Here is a 22,072-nt window from a genome sequence, read left to right on the forward strand (position 1 = left end):
CCTTTTGTAACGTATCCGAGCCCAGACAATAATAGAATTCATAGTAGTCCGCAGCCGCACTGCTAATATTAGAACAGACAGTTGTTTGGGTTTCTCTCCCGGGTCAAGCTTTTAAATATAATCAACCTGTTTGAGAGGCTTCAGACAGAGAGAGAGAGAGAGAGAGAGAGGGGGGAGAGAGGAGCAGGGTGTTGCGTTTCATTGAATGAAACACACACACACGCACACACACACATGCACGCACGCACACTGACGCACAGGCTGGACTCCCTCTGAAGTCCTTGCGCGACCTCTTGAGCGGAACTCTGGTTACAGCTCTCCGGAGCAGCAGAGTCTGCTGCGTGAATCAGACACCAGGGAGTTAATTATCGGACAGGAAGGAAGACGCTGTAATCTCTCCTTTAATTCCACTGAAGTACCAATTAGGTGCCGTTTATCCAACCAAACCTGAGGACACATGAACACCAGAACAGCCAGTGTCCAGAGGTGGGCGAGAGTGGCGGGATCGTCACTTCACCTTCCCACCAAAACCCAATTTGATCACACATTTAGATTTATTTTCAATTTTCATGACAAACAGCCCCAGGCAGTGACTTCTGTTGATTCTGCTGTTGATTTGAGTACACACCGAACACTGACACAAACATCTGAGGAGCAGAAGACACACAGCAAACAAACCGGTTTGCATTTCTGCAATAAAGAATGCTGTCAATTATACATATTAACTATCAAGACTACTCACATCCTCTAATCTGACACCAAGGACAAGAGGATTTTAGCCAGGAGCAATTTATTCTTCTTAGATGGAAGAAGTTGTTGCAGTATTATTTAAGAGGTGCACCTTTTTTTTTGTTCATGTTACATTCTGAAGGTCCAACAGGAATCTGATTCAGATTAAGATTTAAGTTGTACAGCAAAAAAACCCCACAACAACTTCAAAAATATTAGTCGACATTACTTGGACACTGATGAAGTAATCGGTTTACTTGATTTTTTTGGCTGTGTCAGATTTCACAGTTCACCTGCGTAAATCGGCAGTCGCTTGAAAGACTCAGAGACTGAGGATGCATAACTTCTTTTAAAAATACTCCTAAATACTCAGAATATCAAACTATTGACACATTCTGTCCTTGTCACTGTTATCTCCAGATGTTATAGATTCTCTTGTGACTGCTGCACTGCAGAAAAGGCAAATCACAATCATTTCTAGCCTGTGATGATCAAAATATGTGTCAATTAGACAATGTCACATCATGAATTTCACTGTTTCAGATTCAGACTGAGTATTTCACCCAGTTTTCTTGTTTTGAAAGCAAAGTTTCTGAGTTGTACTTTAGCATTAGACTCATTTAATGCCCACGCTGAAGTTGTATTTAATTCCCTAAAGCAGGAATAAACATGTAGTAAGGAAGATTGACATGTTCTGAGTTGGTAGAGAATCAAGTCCAACCCATTTGTCACTGTGACTGCCATCAATCTCTATTCTGACACACAGACCTTTAAGTTTTATGTCTTGTTGTTTTGGGAATCTTCTGAGTATTAAAACTGTTGCAAAAGCAGCGAGGCGGCGTGATGCTGAGTTATGAGAGGCCGATCACTGAGTGCCTCCTGTGTGTCTTTGAAGAGTTGAAAGCGTCCAAAACATTTCCCGACATGCGAGCACCTCTCTGCCCCGCTGTATCAACTTTAAAGTGCTGGCTGTTGTCCTGAAGCCATTAATGGCATCAGCAGAGGGTCCCACCAGTGATCTCTGTCCCGGGGTCTGAGCTGTATGAGGCTCACGCGGACCCACGCGGCGAATGATTGGCACCGATGGGAACTTTTTGAGATGAACCAGGACTGCTTGTACATGTTCCTGATGGCAGGGGGGTTGACGCTGCTGTTCTTTTCATTTGATTCAGGATATTTGGCATTAAAAAAAGTCCAAAGTTGAAGCTGTGAAACTGTGAACCATCTACTCGAAATGTGTGACAAAGTGTTCAGGTTTCTATGAAATAACTGAAAGCTTCAGGGCCTCCTGCGTGCCAGCTCATCAGCTGTTTTTCAAGTTAGAGAGAATCCTCTTTAGAAAAGTCTTTAAGCAGCTACAGTGAAACCAGAGAGGATCACAGCCAAGATTTATGTAACGCCAAAGGTCTTGCAAAGTGCAAAACAAGCCAACAGTTATTGAATAATTTGCTATGACATCATTTGTGATTTACAACAACATTGCAGCAATTTGTGAGCAATCATGCTGGGTCAGTACTTTGGCTGTACCTGCCAATCATCTGCGGGAATTCCTGGCGGGATGAGTTGTACAAAGGTACTCAAACACATCCACCGTATCTCATTTCGACAACTATTTCCACACTGCTCCCTGTACACATATACATGTACATAGAATCCAACAGGCTGTTTCACAACAGCGTAGCGCATGAGCAATTGTGAAACAGGGCAGTCCGGTCGTTTATCAAATTCTATATACCCCCTCCAACAAGGAGAGCTCGAGCCCAGCTCCCAGAAAATATGCTACTTATTAGAGACAAATAGCATATTCCACCTTGCCAGATCCGAAGAAATGAATACTAAAGACTCTGCTGGGTGCTGGGGTTGGCTCGTTCAGAAGGAAAACAGTCAGAAACACATTCCTAAACAGTCCAGGGAGAGAGTCATGTAGCTGTGGGAGAACAAGACCAGAAATGTGAGAGGAAAGTAATCGAGTCTGAGGGAAGGCTGAAAATTGTACTGATGCTTGGAGGGACGTGGTCCAAGTGGGGTTGCATGCAGGTTCAGGGGTTTTCTAGAGGTGTTCCAGCCAGGGAGGGGAACGCAAGACAGGAGAGGACCGGAGACACACAAACCAAAACAAGGTCATGAATTATGATGATTTAATTGATAAAGGAGAGTTCAAGTCATCAACAGAGCAGTGAAAACATAATGAACATGTCATTTATATCATGCTGCCATCTTGTGGCAAAGCTGTGCTAATACACGTTTAACCCCTGCAGGATTAGCTTCTATCAAACTTCCCTCTGAAAGCAAGAAAAGGAACAAACTGGGTGCATTTCAGGTACATTTCTGAGTAAGACACTCTGTAGGGAACAAGATTTACACGGTGTGTTTTGTTGATGTAGGGCACTGTGACATTTTGCCCTACAGATGAACAACATTAGAGCTGACACAGTTGGTCAATTAATCAATCACTTGATCCACACAAAATCAGTCTTCAGCTAACTTGATAATCGATTTATTGGTTTGAGCAAACATTTGCTGGTTCAAGCTGCTTCTCTTTGTGAATATTGGGTTTTTGGGAATTTGAAAACATCCTGATGAAACCTGTGAAACTGAACTTTCAAAAAACATGAACCACGAACTATGAATCGATTCAAAGGTCCAGCGCGCAGGATTTAGGAGAATTCAGGGGCAGGAATAGGATATTATAATCAGTGGTGGCAAAAATACAGAAAAAAAAATACACTCTTCTATCAGCCATTTCTGTGCAAAGCTAACTGAACCTCACATCATGTCAATATAATTCAAAGATTATCAAACTTGATGGTGGAATCGGTAGGATTCATCCCAGCTGTTTGTAAACGCACCACAAAGACAGCCGATTGTTGAGATATATGTGTTAAAATGTAGGGATTCAAAGTAAAACGTTGTTAGAAAAATAAATACTCAAGTACAGTAATCAAGCATTTGTTCTTTGTTACTTCGTACCTCTGTTTATTATTGTCTGCTCAGTGGTGTTAAATCACCTGAGTGTAAGACGGACAGACTGAGCAGGCTCGACTTCCACCAAGTCCACCACGTTGCAATGCCACGTATTTCTACAGTAGCCCGGAAGGGATAAACACTGGCTCTAGAAACGGCCTTTCACATCTTTTTAGTGGCCACTGTAGAGACGAGGGGTGATCACTTAGTTGCAATTTCCAAACCTCACCCCTCAGTGCCACCAAATCCTACACCCTGGACCTTTAATTGAGAAAACCATTCCATTCTGAAAATAATAGTCATTTGCAGACCTGAACATGTGCTACTAAAGTACTCATACCTGACTAGTTGTGCCACAACAGGTACAAAAGAAGAAATAATTAATATCACAAACATCACCAATAACACTTGTTACATTGACTTACATTGTCGCAGTTCTTTCCATATATAAAACCCAACACAAAAGATCATAATTTTATCTTACAGTATGTACAGTACAAATCTAAATCTAAACAATCTAAACTATTGACATCAATAGTCGAAAAGCCCTGAGTGCCCGAGGCAACAGTGCAATTCTAGTTCATGCCCGACTGACTGCATGTAGTGTGTGTGTGTCAAAAAAAGTCTAATGATTTGACAAATGAGCAAAAGTCACATTGATCTTAATTGTTATCTGTCAGCCGCCTTGCCCAGAATTTGTCGGTGTAAAATTCAAGATGCCAACATTTACATCCAGTGTCACTTAAGGCCTAAGAAAAGTATCGTGTATGGTTCTGTCATGTGGAGTAAAATACAGTTTTTACATTTATTTTAATCAGTGCACAACAACAAAAAAGTCAATGTACAGTTCACAAAGCTCAAAAATAAAGACCTATAACAGTAATCCTCTGTAAAATGGACAGAAGTTTGAACCCTGCTTATTTACAAACTGAACAGCTTCCATTTCATTCAAATGCCAGTGATTGAGCTATAGTCCATTTGCACTTTACAAGAACCAGTGACAAGTACCAGTATCTACACTGGGAACAGCCCAGTAAAGAGTTTTCCTCTTTGGATCACAGCACCTCATTGTCGAGTCTGCTCTGCCCGTCTTCCTCCGCCTCCTTCTGAAGCTGCTGGTACTTTCTTTTGAAAAACCCAAACTAGGAGGAGAGATTCCAGTGTTACTGCTAAATAATTACATTTATATATTTTTACATTATTCTAAATATACTGCTGTCAAGTTTTCCAAATGAATCTATGAACAAAAAAGCCGCACATTTGAATGACAGCACAGACACTTACCTTCCACAGCAGCCCGACAGCCAGAGCCAACAGCAGCAGTCCGCCGATGACGCTGCCGGCTATCACTCCCACCGGAACGTCACCTTTCTCTCCGGGTTTATTGACCGTCACCACCACCTGGACAGCAGGAGGACAGGAGAGGTCATTACACGGTCTGTCTCTCTCAGATATGGTTGCACGCAGGTTACAGTTTACATCTGCGTCTGTCCAGATGTGGCGATATCATTAAGATAACATAGCCTGTGTAGTAAAGACTTAAGAAAAAGTGATCATCATGTGAAGTATAGAGGACTGATAGAGAGCTTCTTCACATGGTGTAACGACAATTACCTGAAGCTGAATATAAGCAAATAAAGAACTGATTCAAAGAGTATTGAAGTTAAGGTAGAATCAGTAGGATTTGTCTAAGCTGTTTGTAAGTGCACCTCAAAGATAGTTGATTGTTGAGTCTCACTCCCAAGACGTCAGATACTGACATTTTGGGGTGTTGGTTAAGCATCGTGAATTATCGATAATTCCCCCCTAAATGCATTAGAGACTAAAGTATCGAGCATGTCTGGTGAAGTCACAGTGACCTTGACTTTTCACATCTAAATTCTAATGAGTTCATTCTTGAGTAGAAGAGGACGTTTGTGCCAAAATTCCCTGATGGCATTCCTGAGTTACATCTGTATGTACGGACAACATAATGTCTGTAACTTCGACTACTGCCGGCGCAAAGGCATATAAATAAACAGCTATTTCACACATCAGACTATGCCCATTGAATTTGAGAAGAACTTGAAGAGAACACATAAATAAAACACTTTTGTTGCATGCTGCAATCCATGGACTAAAATCAACTCTGTTCTTGTCTGGAATCTTCTGAAATAAAGTGTTTTCTTTTATATGCTGACATGTGGCTGACAGACTGCTCAACAATGGGACTTAAAATGCTCTACATTACAGACGGAATGTGCTCAGTATCATAAACTTTGTTTCTTCATGCGAGGCCCCACTTTAAAAAAAAATGAAACGTGATCTTACTGGCAGCTGCTTGTAGTCGATAACGAGCAGATCAGGGTTGGAGGTCTCAACGTCAACTGTGGAGGTCAGCTCGACAGTCTGATATGTTGCCTGACATGAGACAAATACACGAATGAACACAGTGACAGGTTCAGCATAAACTTCTCGATCAGCAACACCAGAAAACATGTGGTAATAAAAGCAGATATAACAACCAGCATCACAAAATTCATCATTGACTATATTTACCTGAAGAAATGTGCCACTCCAGATCCTCGTTTTAACCTTCACAAAGTAGTCGCTCTTATCTTCAATGTCTTTGAGGATGCACTTGATATACTTGCATTTTGCGCTCTTGCAGTCCTGTCGGTTGAAAAAAATTTAAATAAAACACTTTTAAGAAAAGAAAAGCAATGACACTGAATTTTTTTCTCAATCTGGGTTATTTGTAAAAAGAAACATGCATATTCTGCTGTGGAGCTGTTAAATTTGAAGGGTAAAATTAAGGTATATTGTATAGCACAACAGGAATACAGCATAAATGAACATAAAAAATGATTTAAAAATACAAAAAACAAAACCTACATTGCCTAAATAACATCCATGTATGCACTCTGCAGTTTTATAAGTGTACATTCATACATGTAGCTTCAAAAAAGCCATATGAATCATTCATCAAATCACTTACTCACTTGATATTATGTATTAAAAGTATACATTAGATTACTTATTGCACAGTGACCATTAAAGTTGACACAATAAAGGGAAAACCGTGCAAAGATGGAGGTGACTGACCAGTGTCTTGATGCCTCGGAGGCTCTCCTCAGAGAACGACTGTTTGTGGTACTTCACACCGATCTTCAGAGGATCGACCAGGTCGCTGGAGTCACAGGTGACAGAACCTCCCTATGGGTAGCGAGGCTTTAAGTCAAATATCCAAAATATCCTACTCCAAATCATACAGTTGACGTCAAAAAAGAAACTTTTTGATGTGACTCAGAAAATGTTTTGGGGCTGTTGAGCAGTAACTGACCAGACTGAGCACTTCGTTAGCATTAATCATCAGATCACCACCAGCTCCTCTCAGCTCAGTTACACATTCTACATAGATATGTATGAAATAAAAAAATTGTAAAAAAGTTACTGATATATGAGCTTAGTACTCACTTGAGTGTCCACTTTGGTGACGTAGAGGAGCGGGTTTCCACCGTTAGTGGTCATTGGTAGAGCAATGGTCAGATACAGGAGGTTGACAGGGAAGTTCCCTGCTGAAACCTTTTACATACAATTTGTTTGAATTAATATCACTTTTTTTTAACAGATAAAAAGAGAAATTAGAATGGTGACATTTTAACAGATGGATTAATTCAATGCACCTTCGCTGTGAAGTTAAACTCCGGGCCGATGTCGTCCAGAGTTTTCACCGTCGTTATTACTGGGATGGAGGTGTCTGCCACGTAGAAATTGATATTGGTCTCCCTAGGATAAGGAAAAAATAGAAATAGACACTTAAAGGCATTCGCCATCTTTAACCATCAGTTCTACACTGCATGACTTTAACTGAGCGAAAATAGTAATAAAAAGTAAGATCACCTCGATAAAACAACCCCTGCATCATAGAGGACAGGAATGGATATTTCCGCCTTGTTGTCTGCAGGTCTGTCCTCTTTACTATCACTGCAAAAAAAAAAAAAAAAGGTACAGAATATTAATATATGTCTACAATGTAATTAAGAGTCTTACTTTTTAATTTGATTTCTATTATTAATCGAGCGTACCTCTTGGCTTCAAATTTCACCTCGGCTTGATTTTGCAGCTGATCGAAATTGTAATCAAAATTGATCTGAAATTTCATCTGCAACAACATAACATGATGTTTTGCATCACTTATAATGAGCAGTCGAACAGAGAAGTCATAATAAGTCAATAGTTTAGTCAAGACATAGATCTCCTTTACTTGCTCTTACCTCTTGGTCTTTTGTTAGTGCTGGGTATCCCACCTGGCACGTCACAGACTGAGTTTGTGTTGACGTGCATTTTACTTCATCTGTCTGCAAGTGTATAGTTCAGAACAGTAGATAAGCAAAGACGGAAAAGTGAAGAATATATTTTTTCGCTATTTTTTTTCCACATTAACATCACGTCAACACAAACACTTCTCACTCACAAGGGACGAGATGGACGAGTAGTAGAGGTTGTTGGAGAATGTGGCCAACAGCTGGGTGTTGTACGCGTTCTCCTTTTTGTTCTTAATGGCGACTTGAAACGACAGTTCTCGGTTATTAGCGCTGACCCGAACAGGACTGGAGCTGCAACACAAGAGCACAGATTAGTCTCCTGTCAGAGATTAAAGCGACATAACCACTGTATGAGTACTGTCTAATTGGCGAAAGTCAGGTAGGAATAAGAGGGAATGGTTAAAGCGTCTTTCCTCTGAGCCAGGCCTTCATTAACTATGGGAAGCACAAAGAGAGGCACAGTGTACAGCCAAGTCTGCAACAATGAAAATGCAATGCAGCTGCATGTGTGTTATAAAATGTTGTTTACTCTCTTACAAGTCTTTTCATCTGAGTTAATGCTCTGAGCATGTATCACCCAAACATCCTTGTTTAAAAAGTTTATTTCTTCCAAGCTCACAAGTCTAATCCAGCCATTTTACGAGGTATGAAGTCTTTGTATAAACTGGAAAACTCTAATTTGTGCAGCTATGAGCAATTAAGATGGACTCGTAAAACAGAAAATAGAAAATGATGTCATGGTTGTCAGGAGTTACCGGGGTGTAACATTAAATAGAGGATCACCCCATTTGCCAGAACTGGTCTGACACTCAGAGCATCCTTTCTTCTCTGTTTAATTCAAGTGTACATTACTATAGTATACGCTGCCTGTGTGTGGCGCAGTCATAGCTATTTCACACCAGTCATGATTTTTGAAGAAATACAGGTTGGTGCACGTCGGTAGGTGAGTTCAGTTCTGCCTCCAGGAAAAGCAAAATGGGTTTTGACAAAGTCCTATTCACATTTATTAAACATGAATATGTAGCACCACAACATTAGAGTCTCTCACACTGATTATTAAGTATTTCTTTATGACATTAAATATTCATGACCAAATGAGCAACACTCAGAACTTAAAGGTGCAACCTGTAGAATTTGTGCTCAAACAAAAAGCTGACAGTAGCCATTAGCTATTACCTCAGTTAGTCGCAGTCCTATTAGCTATCTCTGCCTGGACTGGGAGCTCAGAGCACAAGAGGGAGTGTTGGTGTTTATACTGCTAGCATGTTAGCACGCTAATGTACATAGATATCTCCGCGACACGACACATAGTTGTCTTTAGCATAACATCAAATCTGTTCATTAATTCCTCACATTTTGTAAACTTTTGAACATTTTAAACAAAAGTTCTTACATACTGTGCCTTTAAAGTTCTGAGAAAACACTTCTGGCCAGCGTCTGACAAAACGACTTCTCCATTCTTAACATGCACTGTTTTGACTTTGCTTTGATGTATTTTAGGAAGCCTTTTTTAACATCGCCATTTTAGCTAATGCGTTACTTTGTGTTTCTTTAACTGTCCCTGATTAAATAAATCAGACTAAAGCTAAAAAGCTGACGATCTCCGCCAACCTCAAAGTGGTGATAAGAGCCCAGATTAACAAAAAATATATATACACAAATTGAGATAAACAATAACTGGTAAAGAAAATATGTGTGTGTACCATAAGGCTCCCCTTCTGATGGTTAAAACCTGATGGAGAAAACTGGTCTCCATGGCCTTTCAGATCATCATTTAACAACTGACTCAGTATTGACAGACTTGCCCGAGCTTGCTCCGTCTAACACAGAACACACAACACAATTCTTTATCCGGATCATCGCACAAGTGAAAACCATGAAACAGAGCACGCCATGTCTTTATTTTGAAACCTGTGTGATAAACATCTCTTACTCTCTACTGCAGTAAATCATGCATGAATCACACAGCAGGTTTGGGGTATCACATGTTGTAGTAGACACCTGAGACAGGTCAGTGTCATTCTCACCTGGTCGCCTTTGTGTCTGTCTTCACGCTCAGCACCAGATCGCTGACACACACGTCATCAGAGCCGCAGTCTTTAGTGAAGGGGTTCTGAAACGACAACAGAGCTGCTTTACCGTTCGAAGGCCACATTTTTAGTAGATGCTCATTCTCCTTTAATGTCAACGGATTTCCAAAAGTGTATAATAGTTTTATATATGTATAAAACGTATAATTACTGTGAGAGCGTCTGAGGACATGACGTGACTCAGAGGAGCGACTCTGGTTTTAAAAGCCAGTAATCATCACGACACACGCACGCCATGTCATTTTAAATGACTGTACAAACATCTCTAAATAACCACTACGTCTACAGTCTTCTGTCACCTCGTCTGTTTCCTTTCCTAAAACGTCAACACGGACTCAGAGATTTCCTGCAGTGAGTCAGTCACTTACAAAGAACTCCCAGGCACTTGGAGAAGACACATCCAGGACGGGGTTCTCATCTGCGCTCTGCTGCTCGATTTCGACTTTCAGACTCAGGGAATTGACAAAGTCCGGTGCCTCCTGTTGAAGAGACCACATGTGCACAAATCTGGAGATATTTTACCAGTACTTTTGGCAAGTAAAATTTTGGCAATTTTAAAAAAGCAGATTATAAATGCTCCGTACTGACAAATGAATATTAAGAGAAAGGAGATGATTTTCATTCTGTACCTGAACATAAACCTCGTAGTCTCGACACACAGGGGCAGATGATATTTTTGCCTTCTCTTTGAGGAAGCGCTCGCTGTTTTTGGTGAACAGTCCTCTTGACGTCACTCGTGACGCCTGCAAGTCAGCGTCCAGAGTCAAAGTGTAGGATATATCTGGAAGAAGTGGAAATAGCGCTGTATATCAGACACTTTTTAACAATCGGATGAATATCTTTATCGATAGTTGGACATTTTTGGTGACGCACTTGTTAATTTTCTTGCCAAGAGTTAGATGAGAGGATTGATACCACACACGTGTCTGTATGCTCAATATAAGGGTATAGCTAACAGCTAATTATCTTAACTGAGCCTGAAGGCTAACACAAAACAGCTAGCCCGGCTCCATCTGAAGGAAACAAATCCATTTAACAGCAAACAGCAACATAGTCCCAAGAACACAAACAGGTCGTGAGATTTACCGAGAGGTCCAACAGGGTTTTTAGGCCTGAACGCAGCAGTGAAACACAGGTTGGTGGTGAAACATGTAAGCTTGCGTCCGTTGATGGCACAGGGTTTGTTGAAAATGTTGATTTTATCGGGGTTGAAAGAAGCCTTGGCGCTGACCGACGCCACACCTCTGGCCCTGAAAAACCAAGCGCAATATTTAAGTACTACCAGCCACGTCAATTCTGTGAATGATGGGTTTATTTACTGAACTTGATAATAATGGTGATAATTCAAACTTAATTAGGGTTAATTAAGGTTAGGTCAACTTCATCACGCTATTTGCTGACTTACCAAAGCTGCACCACTTTGCCGTATGCACCGATGGAGATGTCGGGGAGTGAGTCGTCGTTCAGGTCTGTGAAGCTGTCGAGGGATCTTCCAAAATACTTCAGCTGAGGATCCAGTTTGGAGCCGAGGATTCTCTGAAAAAAATGATCAACCACTACATTATACATAATCACCATATAAAAAATTTAAAAAATAAGCTTTGAATGCACAGGCCGAGTAAACAACCTGCTCTTCTTTGTACCTGCGAGAACTCTTTCTTTAATGTCTTCTTCTCCCCATTGTAAATATAGATGACACCTTTTCCTTTGTCCTCCAGTGGGGCTCCAACTACGACGTCGTTGAAACCGTCGAGGTCCAGGTCAGGGACGGCAGAGATTGCCATCCCGAAACGTGCGTTTTCAGACGGGGACGGCCCGCTGAGGACCCCCAGCTCGTTCAGGATGCCCTTCAAATGGGGGAAAAGAGAAAGTATGTGGCTTTAATAAAACTATGAATTAAACCCATGTCTTTTTACTCAAAAGGCTGATTTATGATGTAGTAAAGGCAGTTTTGAATTTAAAAGAAATTAAATATATCAGCTTAATCTTACAATACACCCATTTTCCATACCAACCAGTGCTGATAGACTGTTTAAATCATGAGAGGAAGTGTAATGATCAGTAATCAATAATCCATCACAGTGTGAACAGTGATGATCACTAAAAATGTTACTCTTAAAGTGACATTTGATACCTTGGTGACAGAGAAGAGGTAGACCCTGCCCTCTTCTCTCTTCAGGTCGCTCATGAACATGGGCGCGCCAACCAGCAACAGGTCCGTCACTCCGTCCTTGTCCACGTCCAGGGAGCACAGGACGCTTCCGAAGTACGACCCAATCTAGGACAACAGTTGGCAACTGACGATGAGTGAAACTTGTCTAGGCTGCACACACACAGTACATTGAAAAATCCTCCGGTGTCAGCACCTGTTTCCCTCTCTCTGAATCGATGACATTAAGTTCCTTCTGGGCGTTGACGGTGTAGACAATAACTTGTCCAGAGTGGTTGGAGCGAGGTGCACCAGCCACAAAGTATTCTGTCCTTCCGTCGCTCAGTGTGGTGACAGCGTAACCTGGAAATGACCACAAGTAGCACATTTAAGGGGTCAACATCTGAACTTGGTGGGAGTAAACAGTGTCTGACTCAAATACTGATCTCAAGTCCATTTTTCATTTTTCAAGCATCTGTACTTGAAATGCTGCTTTTCCTGTTACTTTGCGACAGAGGAAGTGCATTCACTGAAAAGATATAATCAGTGACAACTTTGCAAATGAAAGGCTCTGCACACCTACACGTGTGTTTGCAATCACACTGGCGGATTAGACATCTAGTCAGGTGTGAGTCGGGTGGAACTTTACTGGGAATTAAATGACTCCACTACAGTGGACTGGAAAGAATGATAACACGGTTAGATGTCCTGCCTGGACAGGTTCGGCACAATCAACAAGAGCGTGAGGAGCAGTTTGTAAACCCACAGTGAGGTCGGGAACAGAAAACCAAACGCTGATAAACAGTTTAATTTTTTTTACAATATTAAAATACTGTTGGTACTGTATACAGTCGCCACGGCTGTCGCAAAGACAATCAGATTAGCTTTTTTGTTTTCCTTCAAGTGGCAACTACCAACAACAGCACAGGGCAACACGTGAGTTTATTCTTTGATTTAATTGATACGAACGTGCCAGCTGATAGGAATGGTGCCTGAATACATGGCCAGTCGAGCCTCTTTTTCCAAGGATTTTCTGAAATACCCTCTTGACAAAAACGGCATAGTGAAAGTGAGGTTAAACAAGACGGTGTCTCATACCTATTACTTTGTGGACTGAACATCTGCTACATTATGATACATGAAAGCAAAAAAAATATATAACATTTCCAGACTTTTCCTGACATGATTTTGTACTTTTCCTAGCAACAAACAACTTTCACACCCCCTAGGTTTTTTTCCAAGTGTTGTTACTCTTGACACTCCTGTTGCAAAAACAACTGGACGTTTTCTTTTCTTGCCAGAGTCCCAGATGACAACAACACAGGAAGACACACAAGGTTACTCAATCATTTAGTCTATAATAGAAATGTGAAAGCAGAGAGAATTGCCAACCTGACTGGATCACCACTGACACTTTTACCGATTGACTGTGTGTCTGGTGGCAAGCCAAATTGTATAGTAAAGGCCACCAGTGTAACCAGGGAACCAGTGTTGACGCAGATGGTTTAATTCTTCTACTACATCTATTACATTGTGCAACCTGCAGAAAAAAAACCCTGGCTATTGCCAGTTTGAGTGCTACTGAAGTAAATAATCTGACTTAAGGATGTTCCCACCATACTTAAATGCCACAGACATGTTGAAAAAGAACCAAACATTGCAAAAGACCTGTGGAATACATATCGCAATTTCTCAAAAATATCTGTAAAATGATTACCGTAGGTTCACAGATTCTCTGAAAGCTATTGAAATGATAATCTTTCGACTGCAGTTGCCACACAAATGCAAACAAACCATTTACTGCTTCAACATGTATTTTACGTTAATTTTAAGGTTTGAGGATGCACCATAATTACACTGACAGTCAGTCAGCACAATGTGTCATGACAGATATCCGCGCACATTCAGTGGCTTAAACCCTGTAGCATCTAGAGTTTAGTCGAATGAATGTTATCTCTGAAATACTCAGTACAGACAAGATCGCTGTAGTTTTTCTGTGATGTTCCGCTTCTCTGAATTGTGAACAAGAGGAAGAGGTGGTTGGCTGAGAAGCTGTTTCTCCATAACACAAATCAACTTTAAAAACAGCACCCACAGTCTACTATGGCTGCCAACGCTACAGTGTTTCCAGCTTAGTGAACAGTCACCCTACCCCCTCACCTCACTCCTTCATTGTTTCATGCAAAGATTTTAAAGCATCAGATTTGGTTGAATAGCTGCAGAGGACAAGTCTAAATGCCTACCCAGTAATGAGCTGTGGTTTCTGTCCTGAAGTGTTCCCTCAAAGGCTGAGAAAGGGAGAATGTCTGCTCGGGACCCTTTTTGATGGACGACGGTCCCGCTCCAAGCGTAGGCCCCCACTGCTCCCAGCATCATCACATCCTTCAACAGCACAAAGAGCAGTCAACAGATATCTTCGGAATACTACCACAAACCACGAGAGGCAAATAGCGTGAGAGGAGAACATTGGTTAAAATCTTGGTCAGGCTTCTGTTGCAAATGCAGTTTCCTTTCGGTGAGAACACTGCGCTGGTACAGCAGGAGGGTCTGTGAACTACTTTATCTGTCACCTCAAACCGTGGCCACGTGGTTTTTCAATAGCTGTCAGACATTTTTAGTAACTTTGATTGTAGAAGTGAGTGGCGGAGCATGCACAACCAACAATGTCTGTTCAATGAGTGACAGACTATAGAGTAAAAACAGCAGAAAAATGAAGGAGAGTCAAGAGATGGAGGAACTTTTGCACTTATTCATCAACACTGCTAGGGCCAAATATATGAAGCAGGCAGTGAAGAATACAGTTTAGCCTGTACCTGCTTGTTTGTCAGTTTTGTGACACAGCACTGAGTGGTCACTTCCTGTGTTCACACTGTGCACCTATGACTGCACTCCCAGACATCGAGATGACTATACTGTGAAGTAGACTTTACATCAGGAGGCGATCCACAATCTTGTGGAGTGGTGCACATCTGATTGTTGATTTTGAGAATAAGGACACAAGGACAAAAACATCCAAACTTAGCTGAGGTGCTGAAGCGTTAAACAGAAATAGGTCTTTTTTTTTTTGCATTTCAGTGTCAAAAGTGACCATGTGAGCTGGGTGTTGACAGAGAAAAGTTTTAGAGGGGTACAAGGCAGCACTCTGTACCTGTTGGCTGGAGTAGTGAGCGCTGAATCCCACCTGGGACATCTCCATCTTGAAGTTATCACCCCCTTTGCCAGTTCCTTGTGGATTAACAGAGCATTACGTAACCGCCAGAATCGAAAACAGAGGAGCAGATCCAGAATCAAGACAAAGTGCAAGATTTTCTTATGATCTCTCTTGGAATCTTCAGCCCTGACAGACAGGCCTGGGCGCGCCTGGATCAGTTTCTTTCTTTTTCTTTTTCTTTTTAACAGAGTGTGTGAATTAACAGGCGGTACCAGCATAACAACAAAAATACTCACCTTCTATGTTGAAGATACGGCTCCCCAGTGTTCCAGCGATGGTGGAGAGGGCCGCCTCCTCCGACACATTGAAGAAGTACTTCTCTGTGGGTGAACTGGCGATGGATTTGATCTCTTTGATCAGGTTCTCCGTGTCGATGTTGTTTCTGATGTAATAACCCAGGACCTGCAGAAGAAAAAGGAAGCGCCACAAATTCAGGACTGCAAAGAGGAAGAAAAAAACATCCGGGTAAAGACACCGGCACATCGAAACATCACATCTTGAGGCCCATTCACATCTCCAATAAATATAAAGATCATTAAAATATAGATTGTGAAGTAGTTTGATGCCATTTAAATTCACAAACTACAGCTATATTTCTGGTTACATCTCAGAACACACACTAGAACTACTACACTTCACCACACTTTCATTATTGTACCATCACTGTCTGACATGGTGAGAGGAAACTGGGGATCATCACTTACAGCGATACCGAAGCGGGTGATGCCTTTTGCCTCGCACTCTGGAATGACTGAATCCCAGAGAGCCTCGTCATGAGACTCCCCATCAGTGACGACCACCATCACCTTGGCAGCTTTTGGTCGACCGCCGTAATTATCATGGAAACCCCACTGACTGAAGACAGCAGACGCGATGGAAGTGCATAGACGGATGTTGAAAAGAAAAAAAAAAATCAGTTCTGTTTAGCCAATAATAAAACACATAAACTTACAAATTATGAGAAAGAAGAAACCAAAGCAATCAGACAAACAAACACATACGACAACACCAACCTGGCAAATCGGATCGCCTCGAAGGTGTTGGTAGAGTGACCGTACATCTGTGTAATTCTGGACGCTGCAGCAATCACCTCATCTTTGGTTTTATACTCGTTCAGTCTGAATTCAACCTGGGGATGAACTGCATACTGAATGACGCTGACCTGGCATGATGAAAGCACAGAGAGCCGTCAGTGACGACGTCAAGACAGAAAGTGGTGTCCGCTGCTTTATCCCCACTTTGATTTCCCACTCTGGGCTGATGAAGCATGCCGTCACCTGCGTGCTTTGGGGCCCGATGTCAAGCGCAGGTATCAGCTTCTGCAGGAAGTCGGTCATCGGTTCCCACGGATAAATGCTGTTGGAGCCGTCCAAAACGACCACGATGTCCATGGGTCCTCCGCACGCTGGAAAAGTCACGACAGGAGACGTTTGAAGAGCAGCGAGGTCACATCTCTGAACATTTTCTGTACGTATTTATATTTATGTTCTAGCTTCAATGAAGCCAACGACAAAAATATCAGCAAACTCGTTGTTTCAAAATATCGGAGGACACAGGTCTTACTCTGGACGGCAGGAGAGAAGGCAGCTTGAGGCTGGAAGAGGGGGTTCAGTTTGGCACATATTCCTGGATAGAAGTCCTGATTGCCACACTGCTGTCCCCAAAGAGGACCACACATCTATATGTGTAAAAAAAAAAGACAGAAAAGGTTCATCAATGCTTTTTTAAAAGCTCTGATGTCTGAGTTCATCACCAAATTAAACTGTAAATTCAGTGTAACTCATAACAGAAACTTTTTGGTGGAAATTGACGAAAACGTGAAAAGTGTAACAAAAGTTTTTGTGCAGTGGTGGGTGGCACAGAGGCCTGGCACTACTTCCTACCGAAAGCAAGAAACTTACCTCGACCACTGACACAATTCCTTCCTTTTCTCTTTAAAATAGCATTTACATGTACATTTCGGAGGAAGTTTTGACTCGACACATTGCTGTGTCGTCAGAGTGTGTTCATCTTCTGCTGTGCTAAGAACATACCTGACAGCACCTCGAGGCTGCTAATTAAGCGTCACAAAAGCACAAACACACGAAGCGGATTCATAAGAAATCTGCACAGATTTAAAAGCAGAGACAAAATTATCACACACAAGTAAACACACGTACCATCAAACCAGGCTGCGTGGCCATGGGCATCCGGGTCAGAGTCAAACCCAGGGACATGTTTACGTTGACGTTTTTAACATCTGGAATACTAAGGGAATCTGTGGAAGTGAATAAAAAGCTTCTCTGTAATCCGCCGATGTCACGTGTAACTGTTTTTTCATTTCTAAAACAGACAAAAATCCAAATGTCTGGATAGTTTAAGGTGACACACATCTCTTCCGCATCTGGTGAGGCATTTTAAGTACACGGCCAGTGTTTGGCAGAGAGGTCAAAGTTGAACGATGAATCACTAAGCCTCACCTTGCAGATTGAGCTTGTCGCAGCTGTTTCTGGACCCTGAGACTGGACACTTGTAAACATCCCCCTTCCTGTTTCGACTGAAACCACTCCACGGAGCACCAACCAGGAGCCTGCGGAGGACAACAGTATTCATCTCTCGCACCCTCACATAAACATGAACCGTACCTCTGAATGTTTCTGTGTACAGTGCACGACCAGTTGAACATACAGTACTTTAATAAGACTCATCAGAATTTACTTGATGCCGAAAAGTGGCTTCGGAATATCTGTAACAAGGAAAAACTCAAGTTATTTTGCTACTTTAAGTGCGTTTCAAAATGATACTGGAACCAAACCTCACTGCTGTAACCTCAAAAGCAAAAACAACACTTAATATACACAAATATCATCTTCATCCGTGTGGCAGTAAGCTTGTGTTGTCTTGCTCTGAGCGAGTTCCAACAAGCGCGACATGTCATTCTTCTAACGTCTCACGAGACAGCAGCATTCTACAAGTTTTTGCAGATAATTATCCACTTCAAACACTTTTTTTCCCACATCAGTCACAACATCCAGACGCCACCCTCTGCTGAAGCTGTTAACACATTTCTCAAATCCAGATATCAGAAAATAAATCTCAGTAGAGACTCCGAGGGTGATCAGTGTCCACTAAGTGGGACGCATCACTCCTCATTAGATGTGAGTGGACAGGAAACGGGATGAATCACTGCTGTTTTCCCACGGACACTCATGTGGCATATACATTACAGTCAGAGACCGCTATCGCATACGGCGCACTTCCCCAAGTTGCGCAAACGGGACACTCCTTCAGACAGTGAGTTGTTTCAAGAGACTGTGATTCAGAGAGCACAATATCCAGACATCACTGAGACGGTCAGTTAATGTTTGACTGATACAAATGAGCAGGGTTAGCGGCTTTGAACATAGCGGGATTGTTTGTATAAGTGCCGAGGAGGTTTTAATACAACAGCTTCTATGGCGCTGCAAGACGATGTAATAACATCAGCTTAATTAGATGAAGTTGACCTGAAGCAGACCTGACAGTGGCCCAAATCAGAATTGTGGTCAGATTCAGATGTGCTGATCACGGTCACAGATTTGGGCCTCTTGAACCGTCCGAACATTTGGCTCACATGGCTTTCAGAGTCTACAGCCATGCTGGCAACTCGATGTGTCTGTGCTTTGGCATATTGGTGCTCTGACGTGTAAATGTTAACGTCTGTGTACTAACGCGTTCACATCTCGGTAAAAAAAAAAAGAAAAGAAAGAAAGAAACTGGTGGTGGGACTCGAGGAAAAGTCAGGGGATTTCATAACAATCCATCTAGAGGCTGCTCAGATCTTTCAGTCTGGTTTGAAAATAATACAGCTGAACTGTCCACAGATGAAGTGAGATCGTGTCACGGTGTCTCATGCCAACAGTGCAGGCTTGTGGTGTTGGTATAACAGTGTGGTGAGTTGTTTACCTGCCACTGAATACCCAGAGATTACTGATAACAAGGTGCACCGCTTTACAGCATCAGGCCTTCATTTGCAAAATGGATACTTCCACGTGCAGAACTCTCCATGATGAGATGAAGATGCACCTATCATCTCAAAGACGGAGAAATATTACAGTTGCTATACAACAACAACTTTGCACAGCCTTGAGATCTCAACGCTGGGATTATATGAATGGAATTTTTTCTCAGCATGGAGGCTGATAATGTCAGGCACCTTGTTGAATCTGGACTTGAGCTTTTTCTAGTCTACAGGCTTGTACTGACGCAGTGTATCCTCAAAAGCCTGCCTCTTTTGCTTGCTCTAGACCAAACTGCTCTCTGCATCTACTCTCTACTGTATGTCAAAGAAATTGCAAAGAAACGTTCACAAAATTAAATGACTAACCGGTATCCACTTGGGACCTACAAGTGTTGAAAATTATTGATTAGACACTCACACTGGCTGAGAAAGTCATTTTCTTTCCTTGAAGTAAATCATCGATCCATAACTTGAGTTCATACCATTTGCCTTCATGGTTCGTCGTTTGTTGGACCGTGTAGCCAAACTCTTCCTCCACTGGTCCGCTGAAAATCTTGGCACCTGCAGTCCCGACGTTGAAGGACTGTGAGCGCCAGACTGTGTCCGCTGGTGGAGGAGACAGATGAGGGTGCATGACAGTGACAGTGACACGGATAGTTTATGACACTGTGTAACTCTTGTGACTATCAAAGAAGCCGCTCCTTCATAAACACGACTGATCATACTATCTTTATTTTGGATTTTTGCACTTGTGCGTCTTACATTTGCAATCTTAATTGTCATCTTTAGCAACAGTGTCAGGCATACTCACTTCCTCCTTTGAGAGGAGTGGGTGTTTTTTGTGGTTGAATCATTGACTTAAAAAAAAAAAAAAAAACACATCAGGCCTGACTCATGAGAGGAAGGCACCCCACTAAAAAGGCGTCACAACACAAAAAGGTGTGTTGTGAGGCTCCCTGTGAAGTGTCGAGGATTGCGTTAACAGACTTTTGCCAGTGTTTCTCCATAATCACAATCCACCGTCAAACACAGCCCTCTGAGCCCCCTCAGGACATGGAATCTGCCTGTCTGCAGTGACTCCTGTTGCACACACGGAGCCACAAGCCCATACAGGCAGAGCTCGGCTATCAGCCTGCCTTCCACTCAGTCGGCAGGCAGGAGGAATGTGGACTGGATTGGCTCTGGACTCCAGAGACCTTCTACAGGTCCCTGTGCCACGCCTGTTTACCTGCAGCACAGAGCACTTTGCCTCCTCACTTGGGGCTCTCTGCAAAGCCCATAACACATTCATAGTTCCCCAGTTCACAAAATGGGGAGTAATTAGAAGTGTCTTCTGCTTGGGAAGCTTCCACAGGTTACAGAGCAGACATCAAGCAACACAAATGATGACTTGTGATGGAACGAGTCTGCTCTTTTTCTCATTATTTTTGTGTTTGTTTGTTTGTTTTCTTATCCATGTGTGTTTGCTGTGGATCCTGCATTCAGGAGCAGAATGGAGAGGAAAACGCTGCAGGATGAAGTGAGGTGAAACACAAAACAAAAAGCACTTGCAGGCAGATCCGATCAGTAAAACAGACTGCATGATGAGAGCGCGAAGCCTCTGCTGCTCTTCACGTGTGTTTAAAGTGTAAAATAAATAAATAAATAAATTACAATCGCTTTCAGAGCCGGGACGAGCAGCTCACTGGGCTGAACTTTTCCGACTCCACAGTTATGAAACCGGCGAGAATGTTTTGGATGTGTTTAACTCTTTGGGTGAGGTGAAATAAAAGTTTCAAAGTGAACAAAAACACTGGGTTCAGGACTTACCGATGACTGCTATGAAGAAGAAGATGTACCCCCGGAAGAACTCCATCGTCGTCTTTATTCCATTTGTGATGGAACGAAACACTTGTCAAAGCGCGAGGCTCCGCTGCGCGCAGGGAGCCAGCCCGTGACGCGCCGGATGGAGCTCCTAAATAAGGACTTGTGCTCTCCCTCTCTTACCTGCCCATACAAACTTTGACCCAAAGTGCTATCAGAGGGCGTGAAGTGAAGTCTGTAATAAAAGTCTGACTGGGCTACAAAAGGTACCGGTTATGAATCAGCCGGAGTCAGCCATAACAAGACGTGGTGGTGGTGGGGGGGGGCTGAGACAAGCTTTAAGTCATTTAATGGTTTGAATTGTAATTGAAGTCAGGAAGCTAATACAAAAATAAATAATAAAGATGTCCACACCCTCCCAGAACTCATTTGAATGTCTTTTTAATCCGCTCCAAAGCCACATCAGGAGCGGAGAAACACTTAAATCATCAGATGCCAGATGAAATAAATAAAACGAACATCATCAGTTAAGAGTTCACAGTTTGAAACTTGACTCCTCATCCCTGCAATTCATTTAAGTGAGTTATGGCTCAGACAAAGAATGTCTCAAGATATTTAGAATATCTAGAACCTATAAACTGAAGCCCAAACAATGTAAAGTCTATGATGAGATCTGTGACAAGAAACACCAGAGGTTCCTTCATTGGAAAGCAATGATGTAAGAGCTCCCACTGGATCAAGTCTCAATTAATTCTCCAGTGAGTGGTTTCTTTCCGAAGTGATTTGCCGGATGGAGCGCGTTGCTTTATACCAGGACAGATAATAACATCCTCCTGATGT

At 42.2% G+C, this 22,072-nt stretch overlaps 1 protein-coding gene across 1 annotated transcript; it reads right to left on the minus strand.

The window, feature by feature from the left end:
• Positions 1-2,850: 2,850 nt before the first annotated feature.
• Positions 2,851-21,732, minus strand: itga2.2 (integrin, alpha 2 (CD49B, alpha 2 subunit of VLA-2 receptor), tandem duplicate 2). Its single transcript, XM_037099171.1, has 30 exons — positions 21,239-21,732; positions 19,912-20,035; positions 17,910-18,019; positions 17,610-17,707; positions 17,014-17,128; positions 16,728-16,855; positions 16,464-16,612; positions 16,155-16,305; positions 15,687-15,852; positions 15,388-15,464; positions 14,483-14,621; positions 12,457-12,602; positions 12,225-12,368; positions 11,734-11,937; positions 11,496-11,626; positions 11,177-11,340; positions 10,720-10,871; positions 10,459-10,569; positions 10,028-10,113; positions 8,150-8,291; positions 7,950-8,033; positions 7,761-7,837; positions 7,576-7,659; positions 7,359-7,461; positions 7,150-7,257; positions 6,778-6,888; positions 6,232-6,345; positions 6,004-6,093; positions 4,978-5,094; positions 2,851-4,835 (listed from the first exon to the last, which is right to left on the minus strand). The coding sequence occupies exons 1-30, from the start codon at positions 21,282-21,284 to the stop codon at positions 4,749-4,751; spliced, it is 3,558 nt and encodes a 1,185-aa protein (XP_036955066.1). The 5' UTR covers positions 21,285-21,732; the 3' UTR covers positions 2,851-4,748.
• Between the last annotated feature and the right edge of the window lie 340 nt (positions 21,733-22,072).

This window comes from Acanthopagrus latus, chromosome 5 (genome assembly GCF_904848185.1).
Source record: "Acanthopagrus latus isolate v.2019 chromosome 5, fAcaLat1.1, whole genome shotgun sequence".
Taxonomy (NCBI): Eukaryota; Metazoa; Chordata; class Actinopteri; order Spariformes; family Sparidae; genus Acanthopagrus; species Acanthopagrus latus.